The sequence below is a fragment of the Misgurnus anguillicaudatus genome, unplaced genomic scaffold (genome assembly GCF_027580225.2).
Source record: "Misgurnus anguillicaudatus unplaced genomic scaffold, ASM2758022v2 HiC_scaffold_28, whole genome shotgun sequence".
NCBI lineage: Eukaryota > Metazoa > Chordata > Actinopteri > Cypriniformes > Cobitidae > Misgurnus > Misgurnus anguillicaudatus.
In genome coordinates, this window is record NW_027395278.1 from 2,702,587 (window position 1) to 2,720,995 (window position 18,409).

General features: G+C 39.1%; 1 protein-coding gene across 2 annotated transcripts in view; it reads left to right on the plus strand.

Annotated features, from left to right (window-relative positions):
- The window catches only part of LOC129417201 (metastasis-associated protein MTA1), a 69,814-nt gene that overhangs the window by 48,884 nt on the left and 2,521 nt on the right, over positions 1-18,409 (plus strand). For both annotated transcript variants that reach the window (XM_055171707.2, XM_055171708.2), the window contains 12 exons: positions 638-755; positions 1,965-2,067; positions 2,217-2,316; positions 5,621-5,809; positions 7,088-7,162; positions 7,257-7,315; positions 7,430-7,557; positions 9,546-9,697; positions 9,955-10,144; positions 14,002-14,091; positions 14,180-14,332; positions 16,851-17,005. In XM_055171707.2, coding sequence (XP_055027682.1) covers positions 638-755; positions 1,965-2,067; positions 2,217-2,316; positions 5,621-5,809; positions 7,088-7,162; positions 7,257-7,315; positions 7,430-7,557; positions 9,546-9,697; positions 9,955-10,144; positions 14,002-14,091; positions 14,180-14,332; positions 16,851-16,960 — 1,467 coding nt within the window. In that variant the 3' untranslated portion in view covers positions 16,961-17,005. The remainder of the gene's footprint in view (positions 1-637; positions 756-1,964; positions 2,068-2,216; positions 2,317-5,620; positions 5,810-7,087; positions 7,163-7,256; positions 7,316-7,429; positions 7,558-9,545; positions 9,698-9,954; positions 10,145-14,001; positions 14,092-14,179; positions 14,333-16,850; positions 17,006-18,409) is intronic.

Here is an 18,409-nt window from a genome sequence, read left to right on the forward strand (position 1 = left end):
GAAATGATTGTCATTTTTGACAAGAAAAATAAAAAATATCCACTTTTAAACCACAACTTCTCGTCAAGATCCAGTCGTGATGCGCCAGCGTGACCCCACGCAATACATCAAGAGGTCACAGAGGACGAACGCGAAACTCCGCACCAGTGTTTACAAGTGTGGAGAAAGAGGACCGTTCCTACGTTGTTGTATGTCAACTGATACTAATCAATGTCTTTGTGTCAGTTTATTGTTTACAATGGTCCGCAAATTTGCGTTTTATATATGTAACACGTGACCTCCCTACGTCACTACGCATTTACGTTAGGTTGCGCTGGACTGGATCTAGACGAAAGTTGTGGTTTAAAAGAGCATTTTTTTTTCTTGTCAAAAATGACAATCGTTTCGCTAGATAAGACCCTAATGCCTCGTTTGGGATCGTTTATAGACCTTTGAAACTCCGTTTCAACTCCGTGGGAACCTATGAATGTTGTTTCCAAAGTGTGACGTGATTTTCCACCGTCAATCCCACAATTCCCTGTGTCAGCTTGTTGCTTAGCTCCCACAGAAAGTGAATTGAAAACACTGCACAAACATTGCCCTCCATCAGTTTATTTGTTTACATTTAAGCTTTAATCATGGTGTCCTTTGTTTGCAGGATGCTTTTTTTTACTCGCTGGTGTATGACCCACAGCAGAAGACTCTGCTGGCTGATAAAGGAGAGATCAGAGTTGGAAATAAGTACCAAGCTGACATCACTGACCTCCTTAAAGAAGGTAAGACATCAACCAAAGCTCTGCTGTTGTTTTACACCCAGTGCTCTTCAGCTGACACTGCTAACACTTCAGATTTTTAAAACATCTCATGCTCTTCCGTCATCTTGATTGTCTTTATTTTAAAAAATAATAAAAAACTCTGAAGTGCCCTGAAATGCATTTTTTATGCTTTGATGTTATTTTCACTAGAGGTGATATTAAGTGACTCCTTCTTCTCAAATGGCCACTAGCTTTTAGAGGCTGTTTACACTTGGCATTAACATGCGTTTTTGTTGATCGGATCACAAGTGGATGACGTTAATGCCAGGTGTAAACGGTGTTTAAAATGTTTTAAGGTCGTCCACATTCGACCACTTTCAACCACATTCAGAGGTAGTCCAAACCCCTTTCGATCGGATTGCTTTTGTAGTGTAAACGCACATGTGGTTGAATGTGTTCAAACAGCCACACGGACCACCTTCTCTCCTCCCATTTATCTAATCTAAGGTACTAAACACAATGTTTTACGTCTTTTCTGACTTCTGGCGCGAACACACCTTGAACAGCGCTATTTTTAGCCTTTTGTTGATAAAACTAAAGCGGCTGATCTCCGCAGTTTCATTTTGCAAGCGTGTGAAAGTTGCGGGATCCTATTTCATCAATTGCGCTGAAAATTCAGATAAAGCTCTAACATATACATGTACAAAACGATGTGCAGCATGTTTACTTACAACAAAAGCAGTGGACTCTGACATAATATTAGTTCGTGTGCATATAAACTCGTCATTACTCCCGCTTGTGTTAAAATGACAGCGGAGAGACTTGCCCACAGTCTCGACAAGCCACCCCCTCACAGTATTCAGGACAGAAAGTGGACAAAAGAGACGGATTTAAATAGCAGGTGTAAACGTGATGTGTCTCTCTCGTCCACTTGTGTTCCGATCGACGAAAACACATCTTAATACTAAGTGTACACAGCCCCTTAGTTTACCTCACAACTTGGTATCTGCAATATAATGCCAATAAACTTTTTTGATCCATATTGGCGTTAGTGAGAGACTGTAAAAATTGAATGTTGAATGGGACCCTGATATGTTTCATATAACTATTAGCACAGACTTTAATAGCTAAACTTTAAATAAAAGTGCTTTAGGAAGAAGGCAGATAAAATATCTTAGCTGTATGGATATTGTAATTAAATGATGAGAAATGTGGGTGTTGGTTTGTCAGGAGAGAGTGACGATCGGGAGCTTGAAAAACTGGAGGAGAAGGTGTGGGATCCAACCAACCCCCTCAGTGAGAAACAGATCGACCAGTTTCTAGTCGTGGCCCGGTAAGCGTGTTTCATACCCAGATTTTTTCCTTCTTTATTTTTCCACTTGGTTTACTTTCTTTTCCTAAAAAACATGTTCTATACTCATTCTGTCTCCTAATTTTTTTTGCATATTTTCGCTCTTTCTCAAATTTGCCCCTCCCGTGCAGGTCTGTGGGTACGTTTGCGCGGGCTCTAGACTGCAGCAGTTCAGTTCGGCAGCCCAGTCTGCACATGAGCGCTGCGGCAGCCTCCAGAGACATCACACTGGTACAGCACATCTCATGTTATTACACACACACACACACACGCACGCACGTTCCTGGAAGATTTACACTTTAGTTAGACTCAGCAGATTTACACTCATTACTGGCAGCTGTTTAAATAGTAAATCTAAAACCTTTTTAATTATTTGTCCAATTTTTTTAATTGGTTGTTAATCTTAATGCTTTATTTTGATTTAGTGTACAGGCCATCATATGTTCTATGATAAAATGAAAATATCTTGTTATATGTATCCTGCCATTTAAAAAGTATTTAAAAAATTTAATCTTTCAGTTTATCGCATACAAACTAATCGATACAATGCATAATCTTAAAAGTTTGATTAAAATCTGTAAATTCAGTCACTATGTTATTTAAAATCATCATTCTAGCACCTGCAAGCTACTGTCATTATTACAGTCATTTAATTTTGGCTATTTGTGTTTATTTGTGATTATTTGTGTTTGCTACGTACGTAGAGATTTGTTTTATTTTCCCCGTCATGACGAGTGAAACGGTTTCTGAAATGAGAAAAAAGGTAGGGCGCAACTTAAATTTTAAAATTTTAAAACGAATGCATCGTTGTAGAGTAGAGTATACTTCATTGAGTCCAAAACAATTTTCCTGAAAAGGACAAAGCTGCAATAATACATAATCATACACACAACACACAATAACAATATACAAATAAATAAGAAATAAAAATAGAAAAAAGAACTACATCTTACTATTTAAAATATTAAAGGATTAGTCCATTTTCTAAAAAAAAGTCCAGATAATTTACTCACCACCATGTCATCCAAAATGTTGATGTGTTTTTTTCTTCAGTCGAGAAGAAATTATGTTTTTTGAGGAAAACATTCCAGGATTTTCTCATTTTAATGGACTTTAATGGAACCCAACACTTAACAGTTTTTTTCAACGGAGTTTCAAAGGACTCTAAACGATCCCAAACTAGGCATAAGGGTCTTATCTAACGAAACGATAGAAAAAAAATATGCACTTTTAAACAACAACTTCTGGTGAAGGGCCAGTGCGACCTCACGTAATTGCATAGTGACGTAGAAAGGTCACGTGTTACATTTATGAAATGCACATTTGCGGACCATTTTAAACAATAAACCGACACAAAGTCATTAATTAGTATCAATTCACATACAACGTCGGAACGGTCCTCTTTCTCCACACTTGTAAACACTGGGGCGGAGTTTTGCATATGTCATCCGTGATCTCTTGACGTGATGACGTATTACCTGAGGTCGTGCTGGCGTGTCACATGACCGGAGGAAGACGAGAAGATGTAGTTTAAAAGTGCATATTTTAAATTTTTCTTGTCAAAAATGATAATCATTTCTCTAGATAAGACCCTTATGCCTCGTTTTAGATCGTTTAGAGTCCTTTGAAACTCGGTTGAAACTGCATTAAAACAGTTACGTGTTGGGGTCCATTAAAGTCCATTAAATGAGAAAAATCCTGGAATGTTTTCTTAAAAAAAAAAACATAATTTCTTCTCGACTGAACAAAGAAAGACATCAACATTTTGGATGACATGGTGGTGAGTAAATTATCTGGATTTTTTTTTAGAAAATTTACTAATCCTTTAATAGATACCGGTAAAAGTGAATTTTTATAATGGTTGCTCTTACATAGTGGGACTCTAAAACGTTTTCCTAAGGGCAGAAGTTGATACATTGGGAATAAAACATGATCAGGATCACTCACTATAGACTGTGCATTCTTAAGAACCAATGATTCATAAATTATTTGAAGTGATGTATACTCTCTTACACCTATTACTTTCGTTGTTAGTTGTTTGTTAGGTCATGTTGCTAATCGCTGCGATCATTTCTCATGACCAAAGGTAAAGAGAGCTGGAAAATAAGGTAAAAAACACAATATTCAAAAAAAAGTTTTTAATTTCAATTTCATGACAATTTTAATGCTGCAGTCAGTAACTTTCTTCTCCCTTTTTCCATCTCTGTTTGAAACATAACATAAAATTGCAGGTTTCTTTACACACTTTAACTGTGCGTTCACACCAGACGCGGAAGAGGCGGCAAGCGCGAGTGATTTACATGTTAAGTCAATGCAAAGGCGGGAATAGGCATCCTGCGGCACAAAACATGCGAATGCCGCCTTGAGAATTGAACGTTTCGAGCGTTGGCGCGGGAATTGTGCGAGTTGAAAAATCTGAACTTTGGTGGATTTTTGGGCTTCGCTAACCAATCAGGAGCTTGCTCTAGTAGTGAAGTGATTACAGAAGTGAGTGGAGTCAGAAATACAAAACAACAATGGAGGACAATCATCATCGCTATACGAGACATCTTCGCACTTTTACAGGAATTTAAAGGATCTTGACACGAATTTACGCGACTTTCACGCGCAAATGAAGCGAGTAAACTCAAAATGTTCAAGTGTCCAACCACGCGCAAATCACCAAATCTGCAGTCGACTAGTAAACACAGTGTCTATTTGAACATTTGCTTAGAAAGGAGTGGGTGAAAGCTTGGATCTGCCGGCCCGCAGAAACCCCTCCCATGACGCGAATTTACGTGTAAATGTCTATGACTAAAATTTCAAGCGCGACTTTCACACGTAAATAAAGCGAGTAAACAAAAAATGTTCAAGCGTCCAACTATGCACGAATACCGCAAATAAACTGACATTTCCCGCAAAATCATACATTTCCAATTATAAATCATTATTATAAGCTTAACGTTGTGAATCAGAGTAAGGTAATGAGACAGTTCTGAATTCAGTTTTTATGTACTTGCTCAACTTGTTTATTTTTAAACAAAAAAAATGATGTAAATGACGTATATTCATGAAATCATATCATAAAACGGGTTTTCCAAACACTCTGCCATTGGTTAGACATACAATTGGATAAGCATTGGGTACCTATCGCTGGTTTATTGGGCTAATTCAGATGTTTTGCTAGTGAGAAATCAACCTACAAATTATTTATATTTATCTTTGCAGTGTTTCAAGTTCAACACCGCTTTTGAAACACTCTGTTTTGAACATTATTATGCAATTGGAAGTTAAAGTTTGCCATAACTGTGTTTAGATTAATGACAGTCACTTCTGTAAGGGAACCCTGTCTTTTGTATACAAAACATGAAGGAAAGATGCCAGATAGCATCAATGCAAGACAGATACTCATACACTGCTCACCAAAAAAATACATACAATTTTATACAGTCTTAATGTATTGTCTTATACATAGCACGCTTTTCTTAAAAAACAACAAGCTTACCTGAAATGTAATCCTAGGAAACAAAGATTTTTCTCTTATGCTTTCTTTTAGTTTCATGCCATGGACACGATGCATAAGAACGGTTACGACATGACACGGGCCATCTCTGCGCTAGTACCCCAGGGCGGCCCTGTACTCTGTCGGGATGAAATGGAAGAATGGAGCGCATCCGAAGCCAACCTGTTTGAGGAGGCACTTGAAAAATACGGCAAAGACTTCACTGATATCCAGCAAGACTTTGTGAGTTCATCCAGGGGAGGGTTTAAACACAATTAATGGCAACAATTAACAGAATTTCTTCACTGTGTGCTATATATTGCTTAAAAATGATTTCCTGCGCTGTATATACTATGCAGTCATGACTGATAAACTGCCTTTGTTTGGTGGAGAGTAAGTGTGCCAAGTTCATGTTTAACTCTGCCACCTGGTGGTTGCTGTGTGCAAGTGCAATAATGAGTGTTTTGGCCCTGAGCTTCTGTCTGCTTGGAGAAGTAGGGAGGAGCCAGTCATGGAAAATGGGCACAGTTAAAGTAAACCAGCTGATTCAGGGACACAAAGGATGGGAATCAAGAAATGGTTCTTACTTTGAAGATTTTTATGTTTTTAAGTTAATAGTAGTTAGAGATGATGTGCATCACAGATACAAAGTGAACCCACAGTACTAAAACAATCAATCGGCGTCATTCTCAGTATATAGCACCATAGCAAATACTATTTTTGTCATCTATTCAATGTTGTGTGAGAGAATAAACCATGGTGTAATAAGTAGGAACGGTTATTTGGTGTTTCCTCGAATATACAAAGTAATCGTTGAGAATAAAACATTAGGTGGAATATGAATCAAAACAAGCATCAATAATTTCCTTCTGATTTCCATCCTAAAACATGACTGATTTGATACAAGAAAACCAATAAACAGGGTTCCCACGGGTCCTTGAAAGTTTGTGAATCTGGGGGAAAAAAATTCAAGGCCCTGGGAATGTTGATTCATACCAAAATGCTTTTTTGCATAGTTGTGTTTGACACATGAAAACGTCTTGGGTTACATATGTAACTGTTGTTCCCTGAGAAGGGAACAAGTTGCTGCATCTCCCTTGCCATCCTTCCTGCGTCCCTGTATCCCCGTCTTTGGCAATATTTCAGATAGCAATATACTTCCTGGCTCCCGCGTCACCCTGTCTTTGTCGTTAAGCCTGACCGTTGATTGAATTTGATATACACATTCAGACGCACTTACCCCTGGAGGCGTCCCTAAAGTGTCACCGCAGTGACGCAGCACGAGTTACCTCGAAAAGGAACTGTAACAATGTATCTTAAAACTAAAGGTAACACAATGTAACCTTGCTCTCACTTGAAATGTGTCCCCACATTTAGTCCTTAAATTTGAGGTTATTGGACCTGGAAAGTCTTTGAAAGGTCCTTAAATTTAAGGTTAACTAAGGTGTGGGGACCCTGAATAAATGTGTAACTAATTCTTTGTTTGTGGTGGGAATCATTGGTATTATCTTTGTATTCCAGCTCCCTTGGAAATCTTTAACCAGCATTATTGAGTATTATTACATGTGGAAGACCACAGACAGATATGTTCAGCAGGTAATCCATCTTATACCATTCTCTCTCTCTTTCTCCACTTCTAAACAAGCACAATAGTTTTGACACAGAGACTGTTCTCATTTGTTCGATACAGAAAAGGTTAAAAGCAGCAGAGGCTGAGAGCAAGCTCAAACAGGTTTACATCCCCAACTAGTGAGTAGCTCAAGGGTCAAACCTCAACCCCAGTTTTTGCATTTCACCATAAACTTTAAGTGATTGGACTTAAATTCCAGTAGACCTCATAACCAACTTTCTTTGTTTCCACAGTAACAAACCCAACCCTAACCAGCTGAGTATGAACAGCATTAAGCCTGGGCTGGTAAACGGAGCAGGGGTTGTTCCAGGGATACCGGGTCAGCCCATCGTACTGGGTCGGGCGTGTGAGAGCTGTTACAGTGAGTTTGTGGCCTGCTTTCTTCATCCATAGCTTCTTTGATTTAATGACAGTCACAGTGAGGCACTGCAGATAACAAAAAATTAAGGGGACATTTCCGCAGTTTTTTCACTCCCTCTCTGAGCCTTAAAGGATAAGTCCATTTTCATTAAAAATAATCCAGATAATTTACTCACCACCATGTCATCCAAAATGTTGATGTCTTTCTTTTAGTCGAGAAGAAATTATGTTTTCTGAAGAAAACATTCTAGGATTTTTCTCATTTTAATGGAGTTTAATGGACCCCAACACGTAACAGTTTTAATGCAGTTTAAAATTGCAATTTTAATGTAAACAATCCCAAATGAGGCATAAGGGTCTTATCTAGCTAAACAATTGTCATTTTTGACAAGAAAAAAAAGCACTTTTAAACCCCAACTTCTCGTCTATCTTCAGTCCTGTGACGCGCCAGCGCGTCCTCAATTAATTGGGTAATGCCGTGGAAAGGTCACGTGTTACATATATGAAACGCACATTTGCGGACCATTTTAAACAATAAACTGACACAAAGACATTAATTATTATCATTGGACATACAACAACGTCGGAACTCTTTCTAAACACTGGGGCGTAGTTTCGCATACGTCAACCGTGACCTCTTGATGTGATGACATATTGCGTGAGGTAGCGCTGGCGCGTCCCATGACCGGAGTTAGACGAATAGTTGTGGTTTAAAAGTGCATATTTTTTGTTTATCTTTTCAAAAATGACAACTGTTTCGCTAGATAAGACCCTTATGCCTCGTTTGGGATCGTTTAGAATCCTTTGAAACTGCAATTTTAAACTGCATTAAAACTGTTACATGTTGGGTTCCATTAAAGTTCATTAAAATAAGAAATATCCTGGAATGTTTTCCTCAAAAAACATAATTTCTTCTCGACTGAACAAAGAAAGACATCAACATTTTGGATGACATGGTGGTGAGTAAGTTATCTGGATTTTTTTATGAAAATTGACTAATCTGCACACCTGCACACCCACGTCGCGTATAGGACAACTCGCAGGTATCACACACCGGAACTGCACATGAAATAGCACAAGCTTGGTTAGATACTTCAAAATGCAAAAAAGTAGCTGCCTATGTTAATCGTTAATGATTTGGGACAAATATGATGTTATTTAATATTAAACTATGTGAGTGGTGCTCTGTGGCGTGACGGATTTGAGCAGCATCCAGAGTCACAGCGGACAGCTGCCGCCGGTGTGCGTACATTAATAGAAAATAATGTGTTCTGTTTTTAGATTCGTGGCGTGACGTGGCGCTTTTTGTCCGGTGTGCGACCCCCTTTAGGGGGCAGGCACAACAAAGCTTTTAAACTCGGCTGAAAACGCTATTTAATGTGCACTTCCGGTTTACGATACCTCTGAGGGCGTTTTTACATTAGCAATTTTGGTGCGCACCCGGGTTCGATTGACATCAGAGTTCGGTACATTTGGATGATGTGAACGCTGTCTTCCGATAAATAATACTGAAACGGACTTTCGTCTGTCTGCCGCAAACATACTAAAGTCGTTTCGATGACAACGGGCTGTCCGGTGACGTAAATTTTTGCGGAGGCATTCAGAAATCATCTCTCTGCTTGCAGTTCGTCAATCACGCTTGTCATCTTCTCGTTTACAGCGGTTGCCAAGCAACATGAGAACACGCCGGCTGCAGCTTGATGATGCAAGCGTACCGCGGTTCGGATGCAAAAATAATATGTGAACACAGTCCATGGGGGGCATGGGGAGGGGGGAGCAATCAAACTCGGGTTCGGACCAGGCAATCGCACCACATGTGAAACCGCTCTGAGTTTTCATAGACGTGACGCAGCCCTTAAGACTAAAAACGTTTTTTTTTTGTGATTGACTTACACCTTTGCATGTGTAAAGCGTAACTGCACTAAACTGTTGGCCTAAACATGTTGCGCTTTATTTTGAAGGAGCTTTTTTCTGTATTTTTGTGTGTAGCCACTAACTCGTATCAGTGGTACTCATGGGGGCCACCCAACATGCAATGCAGACTGTGTGCCTCCTGCTGGACCTACTGGAAGAAGTACGGAGGTCTAAAGTTGCCAACCAGACTGGATGGAGAAAGGCCTGGACCTAACCGCAGCAACATGGTGGGTGTAAAGTGGATCATCTCCAAACATTTTCCAGCAGGGCCTGGAGTGATTTCTTCTCATGAACGTATCTGTCTCTTCCCTTGAGCCTGCTTTATTTAGTCTGTTTAATTTGTTCATTTACTGTACAATTCTGTTTTATGATGCTTCTTTTAAGTGAAGTGTATACTGCGTTTCATTTAACTTGAAAACATTCACAAAAATGCAATATTTATACCTGTCACCTGCTCTAATCTCTGTCTGTGTTTGGTTTTCAGAGTCCTCACGGTCTCCCCATGAGACACAGCGAGTGCCCGAAGTTTGCTGTTAAGACCAGGCAGGCGTTCTACCTTCACACATCTCAGATGACGAAAGCGGCTCGACGCGTCTGCCAGGACCTGTTGAAATCCAAATACCTTGCCAGACATCCGTACATACCCGTCAACACTGCTGCCATCAAAGCAGAGTGTGAGTGTCTGCTAACTGGTGTTGGATTTGTCCTGACATTGATCTAAAACTACAAAAAATAAGCGCTTTGTAAGATCATAAGACATAGCTGTCAAGTTCCGAAGGCCATGTTGGAGAGATTTTTTTTATTGCCCTTTGATACAAAAATGTGGCGATTTAATAGATTTGATGTAATTATGGTCATAACACCAACCGTGTGGGACCGCTGATGCATTAATGTTTCATACTTGGACATTTGTTGCCTTAGCAAGTACCACTAAAACAACTGCAAACTACAATTAAGCACAAAAAGTACATGTGACATGACAGATCATATGATCACAAACACTGTCATAAGGGTACAATTTTAGAAAAGTGAGATTTATACATCATCTAAAACAAAACAAATCAAGCGTTCCATTATAAAAATATTTATCGGTTTTAAAGTTACCCAAATTAAGTCTTTATCAACACACACTACTAGTACAAAATATCTTCATGAAACATAATCTTTACATAATATCCTTTTTAATATTTAAATTGATAACTTTGACCTTTCAATGTATTGTCGGCTATTGCTACAAATAAAGAGTTTTGTTCCAAAGCGCAACAAACGCTATTTAAATCAGTATTGTATCAGTTCAGTATTAAAAAGTAAATTCTTAATTTTATGTAAAATCCCATATCCGATGTTATTCTGTCATCTTTTCTCAATTTTTTCCAAAACACAATAAACGCCAGTCCTTCTTCTCTGCAGAATGCAATAAATCCGCTCAACAAATCACAGCGCACCATTCCACGCACTGTAAAAAACAATAGTGGCGCGTTAAATACACACGGAATCCTAGTTTTCCTCATCTACTTTGTACTTCATGATTAACAAACAAACAAAATAATACTTTGGTGTGATCACCTGTGGTGATTTTCTGTGACGGGCAAGAAACGTAAGCCATCAAATTCAAATAATTGTTCTCCCGACAGCATCAAGCTTCTGTCATGCTAACACATTGACCCCAGAGGATCTTATGAAAAACTTTCCAATTATTTTACTCGAAGCCAACGAAAATCGAACAGGACCAAAACATTTTACTAGGGATGCACCGAATCCAGGATTCGGTTTCGGATTCGGCCGAATACTGGGCTTTTTGGCGGGGTTCGGGTTCGGCCGAATCCTAGATTTTTTTTCCACCGAACCGAACCCTAGGCTTGCGCTACGCTGGTCGACGTCACGCAGTCGTTGATTACACACATCGGGTGCTGACGTGGAGATGAGCTTTTTCTTTCGGTCAGCTGGACACACCAAAACTTTTAAACACCGCTGAAAACGCCTTGAGGACCCCAAATGCCAGCTGTTTTTCAGCCGAGCGCTTGGTAGCTGTGATGCTTCAGCTGTGAGCCGGTTGGTTGCTGTGGTAATGTCCTGCCCCTCCTCCACTGTAATTGGACGGCCGTGTGAAGACTGACATTGACGAGCGGAGCTTCTCACTCAAAGTTAAATATAGTTTTCAGCGCGGAGCTGCTTGCTTATTGGAAAAACGAGCGTGTCGCAACGCATCGCTTTCATTATGCATAGGCTTATGGTAATTGTCAAAATAGTTTTTCCAACTTGTCATCCTGGCATAATGTACAGTTAAAATTAAATAAAATGAAAAATACACTGCCGTGGACGTTTTTTACTTCATTAATGTGTTTTACTGTGTTGGAATAAGGATGCGAGTAGGATTCGGTATTCGGTTTCGGATTCGGCCGAATCTTAAACGGTGGATTCGGGATTCGGCCGAACCTAAAAAATCTGGATTCGGTGCATCCCTACATTTTACAGCTGATCGCTGTCAAAAAAGTTCAGTGACAACGTCTAAAGTATAACCGCAGCAATGACAGTGTTCTTAATATGACAAAGTAAGTGTTTTGATTTATGCCAAATAATGTTACTTTTTTAATTAGCGTATACTACTAGTCAACTAAATTAATATAACAAAGATGAATGCACATTTATATATTGATTCAATAGATTCATAGCATTTTTTTATAATAAATCTTTGAAAATCAAATTGTGGAATAGATTTTTTTATGTTTTAAAAACCTAAAGATGCTATGTGAAAGTTTGTAACAGGAAATAGTGGTTTTCATCTTGTCACTTTCTTTGTTTAGCAAACACGTTTTTACCGAAATTAGTCAAAATGGATTAATTGCGTTTTGGAACCAAACTCTTCAAATATACCCTGGCGACTTATGACTGGTTTTGTGGTCCAGAATCACTTGTACGTTAAATGCCAATTCCTTTATCATTGACAAAGGCAGCTAGTGTGAAAACTAAAACATTTGGGTGTGTTATTGTTAAATGATTTGTTATTGCCTTGCAGCTAAGTGATTATCAATTACAAAGCGCTTTTTTAAATAATTTAATGATGTTTCACTGGGGTGCACGGTTACATTTTAACTGAAAAGTCTCTAGGGGTATTACAAGAGAGGGCCGTTCCTAAAAATGCATAGTTTGAATACCTTTATTGTTCATTTCGATTATTCATTTAAGGATTATTGAGTCAAAGAGACAATAATTATTTTATTTTTGGCGTCTGATTTGAGTCATGTTTGAAATTGTGTTATTATGAACTAGACTGCTTTATTTAAAAAAATGGTTCACCCAAAAATGATCATTTAAAATCATCCTCATTTCATTCATTTTTTTGCTTCCATGAAAGACGAGAGAAAATTTGCATGGTGTATTAGTCACTGTTTTCCATGCAATTACAGTAAATTGGGACAGTAGCTTTCAAGCTTCAAAATGGACGTAAAGCACAATTAAATTGGTCTAGGCTTGGGTGCTTATGTCTTCTGAAGTCATAACTGAATCAGAATATGGGTAGATTTGTGAATCAAATCAACAAATCTTTGAAAAGCTTCTGTTCAATAGTAATTCATTTACAAGTCATTGCTTCTTATTAGGGGTGTAAGAAAGTGCATGTGAGTATCACAGTATTTTGTTCGGCAATACACTAACGCATCCCCCAAAAATTGTATCATACAAGATTCATGCCAGTTGTTTCTTTTGGAGTTTACGCCTTGACCACTAGATAGCATTTTTCTTATCTCTGAACTTGATTCTTTCCCCGCCATTGACGAGTTATCTCATCAATTAAGAGAAAAAGCTTCCTTGCCAATGACGAGAATTTCCGGCTTTCCACAATACCGTTATTATCCACCAGGTGGCGCACTTCCGCAACTTATACAACCTAGAAGTAACGCCTCACGTGAAAGAGAAAAAACTCTGTGTATGTTTTAAAGATCGCTCTGCATCTGATCTCTATCAAACGTACTTTACAAAAATGGAATTATCTCAGCTTTTTGCTCAAAATTTTGTGTTTTTGAAGAAACCTACCCATATTTGAGAGGTGATAAAAAGAGAACTAATGAAGGTAGGATGAAAAAAATTGTTTAGTTTGAAAGCAGATTTGTTTATATATTTAAAGAAGAACATTTTCTGAAAGGCATTAAACTTTTGTGAAAATCATGAAAAATGCTGGCGCTGGCTGGTCATTTTTTTTTTAAAAACGCTGGCGGGGAAAGAGTTAAACAGTGACAGGAAGTACTAACATAGCAGAAAGCCACAATTTTTTTGCTAAGGTTTGCATATGGTGGTGTGTTCTCAATGACAGCTTTCCTAAAATTATATTCGTAAAAGAAAATTTGCAACCCAAGTATCGTGTGATACATAGCGTACCGTGAGAATCTTGCTTGCTTGCTTCAAGGCAAACCTGGGCAGATGTTAGTTTATATTAAGTTATTACATTTTTGTCTGTTTGTCATTTAAAATGAAATGACTTTGTCATGTTTTATTACATACTGTTTTAATTGTTTCATTGGTCCCATGTTTTCAGGTGCTGTGCGGTTGCCAGATACATCCAAAAAGCTTGCCTCTCTAAAGCAGGTGGAAAGGAAGCCTTTAGAGTCAGTGGTTAGATACCTGGGTGAGCGAAAGCACCTCGTCCTTACCTTTCAAACCATGTTCGTCTTGCTTATCTTTTATAACCATTTCTGGAAACTTTCATATTCCAGAAGCCCACCCTTGCCCACCCAGGCCAGACCCACCTCGAGGGGCCATCATTTCCACCGGCAGCCTGACGCCCATCAAATCCACACCCATCCTCAACAACGGCTCTCCGACCATCCTGGGCAAACGCACCTATGAGCAGCACAATGGCTTGGATGGTAGGGAATCATTAGCAGAGTTTCAGTAGCAGTAGATTGTAATGTGGGTTGTGTGTTTGTAAGATGCAGCCCACACAATTCTGTCTTCCTTCACTTTTTGCAGCGTCTCATTCACTCGTCTTAAACTCTCCCACTCGTATCTGCACCAGCCCTCGTACAGTCAAATACACACGGACATTTACTTCAAGCTCTGAATGGCTTTCAGGGTTGCCAGGGTAACGGATCAGCAGTGACTCACATGGATCATTAGTCCTACGGGAGATCAGACCCCAAAAAACACATTCAATGGGGGGCTTCCCGACCATGTGTTAAATTTTCTGCTGAGCTGATACCAGGAACACTTATGCACATTTCCTCACTTCTCTTTGAGAGGTTTGGAGAGAATCCAATGCTTCTGTTATATAAATTTCTGATGAGCTTGACACCATTCTGTCCAAAACGGCAAATCAATTTCTGGTTTCATTCGGATGCTTATTTTTAAGGTTGCTATTATATTTAGCTGTTTTAATTTGCATTGTTGCAGGTAGCGTTTGATTGTTTTGCACAATATTGGTAAATGGCCCATGATGTTTAAAGCATCGTACCTGAGCTTTTGTACTGTGAGACACATGTATTATGTAAAGGGTAGTCTCGCATAGCCAGATCTACCTACCTAAGGTCTGGGAACCATGGCAGCTTTAAATGGCCAAAGACCGCCCAAGAGGCCACACGACTGACACGTAAAGCAACCCATTACGTTTCATTTTGAGATGTCGCCACAATAACAGACGTGTACGACCATCATTCACGAACATCTCTAAAGTTTATAACAACAAACGCGTTAAAATAACTTTATTCGTTTATTTGATCTTGATGAATCACATTGTTCCTGATGTAAACATGGCAGCTTTTTTCTTCGATCAGACGGCTTTGTGTCGTTTCCGTGTGGACCGTTAAAGATTGCGACACCCACATCTTCAAGAAATCCTGGAAAATTCAATGAATCAGAGGACGACTTTTTTTCCAGAAAGTGTTTCATATGCACCAGACATTCAGCCGATGGTCTGTGGGCGTGACATCTGAGACTATGTGAAGGGTTGCATTAAGGCCGAAGTATAGTCCATTTTTACGTGCACACGGGGGTCCTCATACAGTGCGCGTAGTGCGGTTTTCATCATCCGAAGAGTACATATTTTTGAAACCACGCGTACATTGTACGTTTTAATCGCGCATACGCCTACAGGCGAATGTAGTATGTAGCCCAGGAGATGCATTGCATTTTGTCGCAACGTGCATGCGTTGAACGTCATGACAAATAAACAATACTTTGCAAGGCTGCGCAATCGACTGTGTGCGTACATTCACGCACAAGTAAAAAGCAGACTATAGTACACGGAAAAAAGTACTCTGCTTTAGCAGAGCTTGTAGTTCCTCTTAAAGCCAATAGGGGACCTTTTAGGGATGGATGGCTTATGAGACTACACAGTGTAGAGTATCAAATACCGTATTTTCCGGAGTATAAATCGCATCATTCAATAATGCGTCATTAAGACGAAATAACATATATAAGTCGCAGTGCACTATACGTCGTGTTTATTTAGAAAATTATTTCACAAGATCCAAGCCGAAGAACAGACATTTAATCTGGAAAGGCAAGTTAGTCAACTAGACAATAGCAGACAGAACAGCAGGCTGAATAGATGTCTGTACGTTAGAGTAATATTATCAGTTATTTAAACGATAAACCATAGCATTCAGAACTTACCTGAAAGGTTGAATAGGTTAAATTAACCAAACAAGCCAACTAGCATGAAGTTCGCAGGCTTGTCATTGCACATCACTGAATCCATTGAATTACATAAATACAGGAGCAGCATATAGCAAACTCTGTAGATGGTAATGTTGTCTCTTGCCTCATAAATGTCAAAATTAATTCATACTGACTGACAAGGCGCACCTGACTATAAGACGCAGCACCAGCCAAGTTATGAAAAAACACGGCTTATAGTCCGAAAAATACTCTGAACTCTTTTTCAAATACTGCCTTTTAAGGCAGTTTCTAAACTTAAATGAAACCTTACATGTGACTGATTTAAAATGCTTTACATATGCAAGGCAGTGTCGTGTGTGGCACACAAAAAGAGTGCTCTTCATTTGAAGTGCAAGGCAGGCTCTGATCGCCATTGAAATTGCATTGTTTGTACTTTCAATGCTAAAAGTGTGCTATTCGCACGGTGCATGAAAAATGTGTAGCATGCACAGATAATATTTTACCTGGGTATTTTATGTTTTATTCAATTTACTTTTGCTACTTTTCTATAATTAATAAAATAACATTCCTCTTAAATAATAACTGAGTGTTTTACAGTGTGATACCTTAAAATGCTGCACGAGTTTTGAAATTTAGCCTGAAGGTGACATTTGGGAAAAGAGTTCATTTGAAATGTTTCCGTTTTCAATGTGTCCATTGAAGACATGAATGTATCCTATCTAAATGGGTGGATTTATCTCATCCTCTTTCTCGCTTTGTGTGTGTTAGGGTCCAAACCCAAAGTTTTGGGTCCTCAGTGGGAAATTATGGCCAAGAGAGTGTCTGAACCAGTCCGAACTCCTTCTGGCTTCCAGGATGAGGTTCATGAACTGGACTGACTTCTGCTTTGGCAACCGACTGCTGTACATTGACAAGATGAGCAGGTACAGAGCTCTTGAGAATTTCAAATGTTTCCTAGTACTGAGCATTATTCAAGAGAATTATCGGTCATAGCGATGCTTTAAAAACAGTCCATGTTTGCAAATGATGCATAAATGAGACCTGTGTCTTAAGGGTTCCTTCACCCAAGAATTAAATGTTTTGTCATTCCACACGCGTAAAACATTAGTTCATCAGGTTCCCACGGGTCCTTGAAATCCTTGAAAGTTTGTGAATCTGGGGGGGGATTCAAGGCCCTGGGAAGTTTTTGAAAAATACATACATACATAGATACAGGTCATTGAAAGTGTTTGAATCTATTTTATGCAAGAAGTTTTCTGGAAAAAAAATCCATATTATTCCCTGTGTAGTGTAGGATAATATCATAAAAATTCGCTTTAAATGCTTATATCTTCTGTATGCGAATGTTGATTCATACCAAAATGCTTTTTTTGCCTAGTTGTGTTTGACACATGAAAACGTCTTGGGTTACGTATATGACTGTTGTTCCCTGAGAAGGGAACGAGACGCTGCGTCTCCCTTGCCATACTTCCTGCATCCCTGTAATGCAATATTTCTGCATCCCTCTTGGCAATATTTCAGATAGCAATATAATTCCTGGCTCCCGCGTCACCCTGTCTTTGTTGTTAAGCCTCACCATTGGTTGAATTTGATATACACATTCAGACACACTTACCCTTGGAGGCGTCCCCAAAGTGTCACCGCAGTGACGCAGCACGAGTTCCCTCGAAAGGGAACTGTAACAATGTATCTTAAAAGGTAACACGATGTAACCTTGCTCTCACTTGAAATGAGTCCCCACATTTAGTCCTTGAATTTGAGGGTATTGGACATGGAAAATCCTTGAAAGGTCTTTGAATTTGAAGTTAACTAAGGTGTATATACAGTTGTGTTCAAAATTATTCAACCCCAACTGAAATTGATTGTTTTGGCCAGTTTGACATTGATTTTGATCATTCAGTCATCCTGCTTACAATTACATCAAAGAGGCATGTGTAGGTCAGACAAATATAACATAACATTTATAATGAAATAACCACAAATGTCTTTTCTGTGCTCACATCATTATCAGTTTTATTCAACCCCCAAGTGACATTCAATCTTAGTACTTAGTACAACATCCTTTTACAGTTAAAACAGCTTTTAAACATGAAGCATAGCTTGACACAAGTGTCTTGTAGCGATCTACGGGTGTCTTCGCCCATTCATCATGGGCAAAAGCCTCCAGTTCAGTCACATTCTTAGGCTTGCGCACTGCAACTGCTTTCTTTAAGTCCCACCAGAGGTTCTCAATCGGATTTAAGTCTGGTGACTGCGATGGCCACTTCAAAATGTTCCAGCCTTTTTTCTGCAACCATGCTCTAGTGGATTTGGAGGTATGCTTGGGA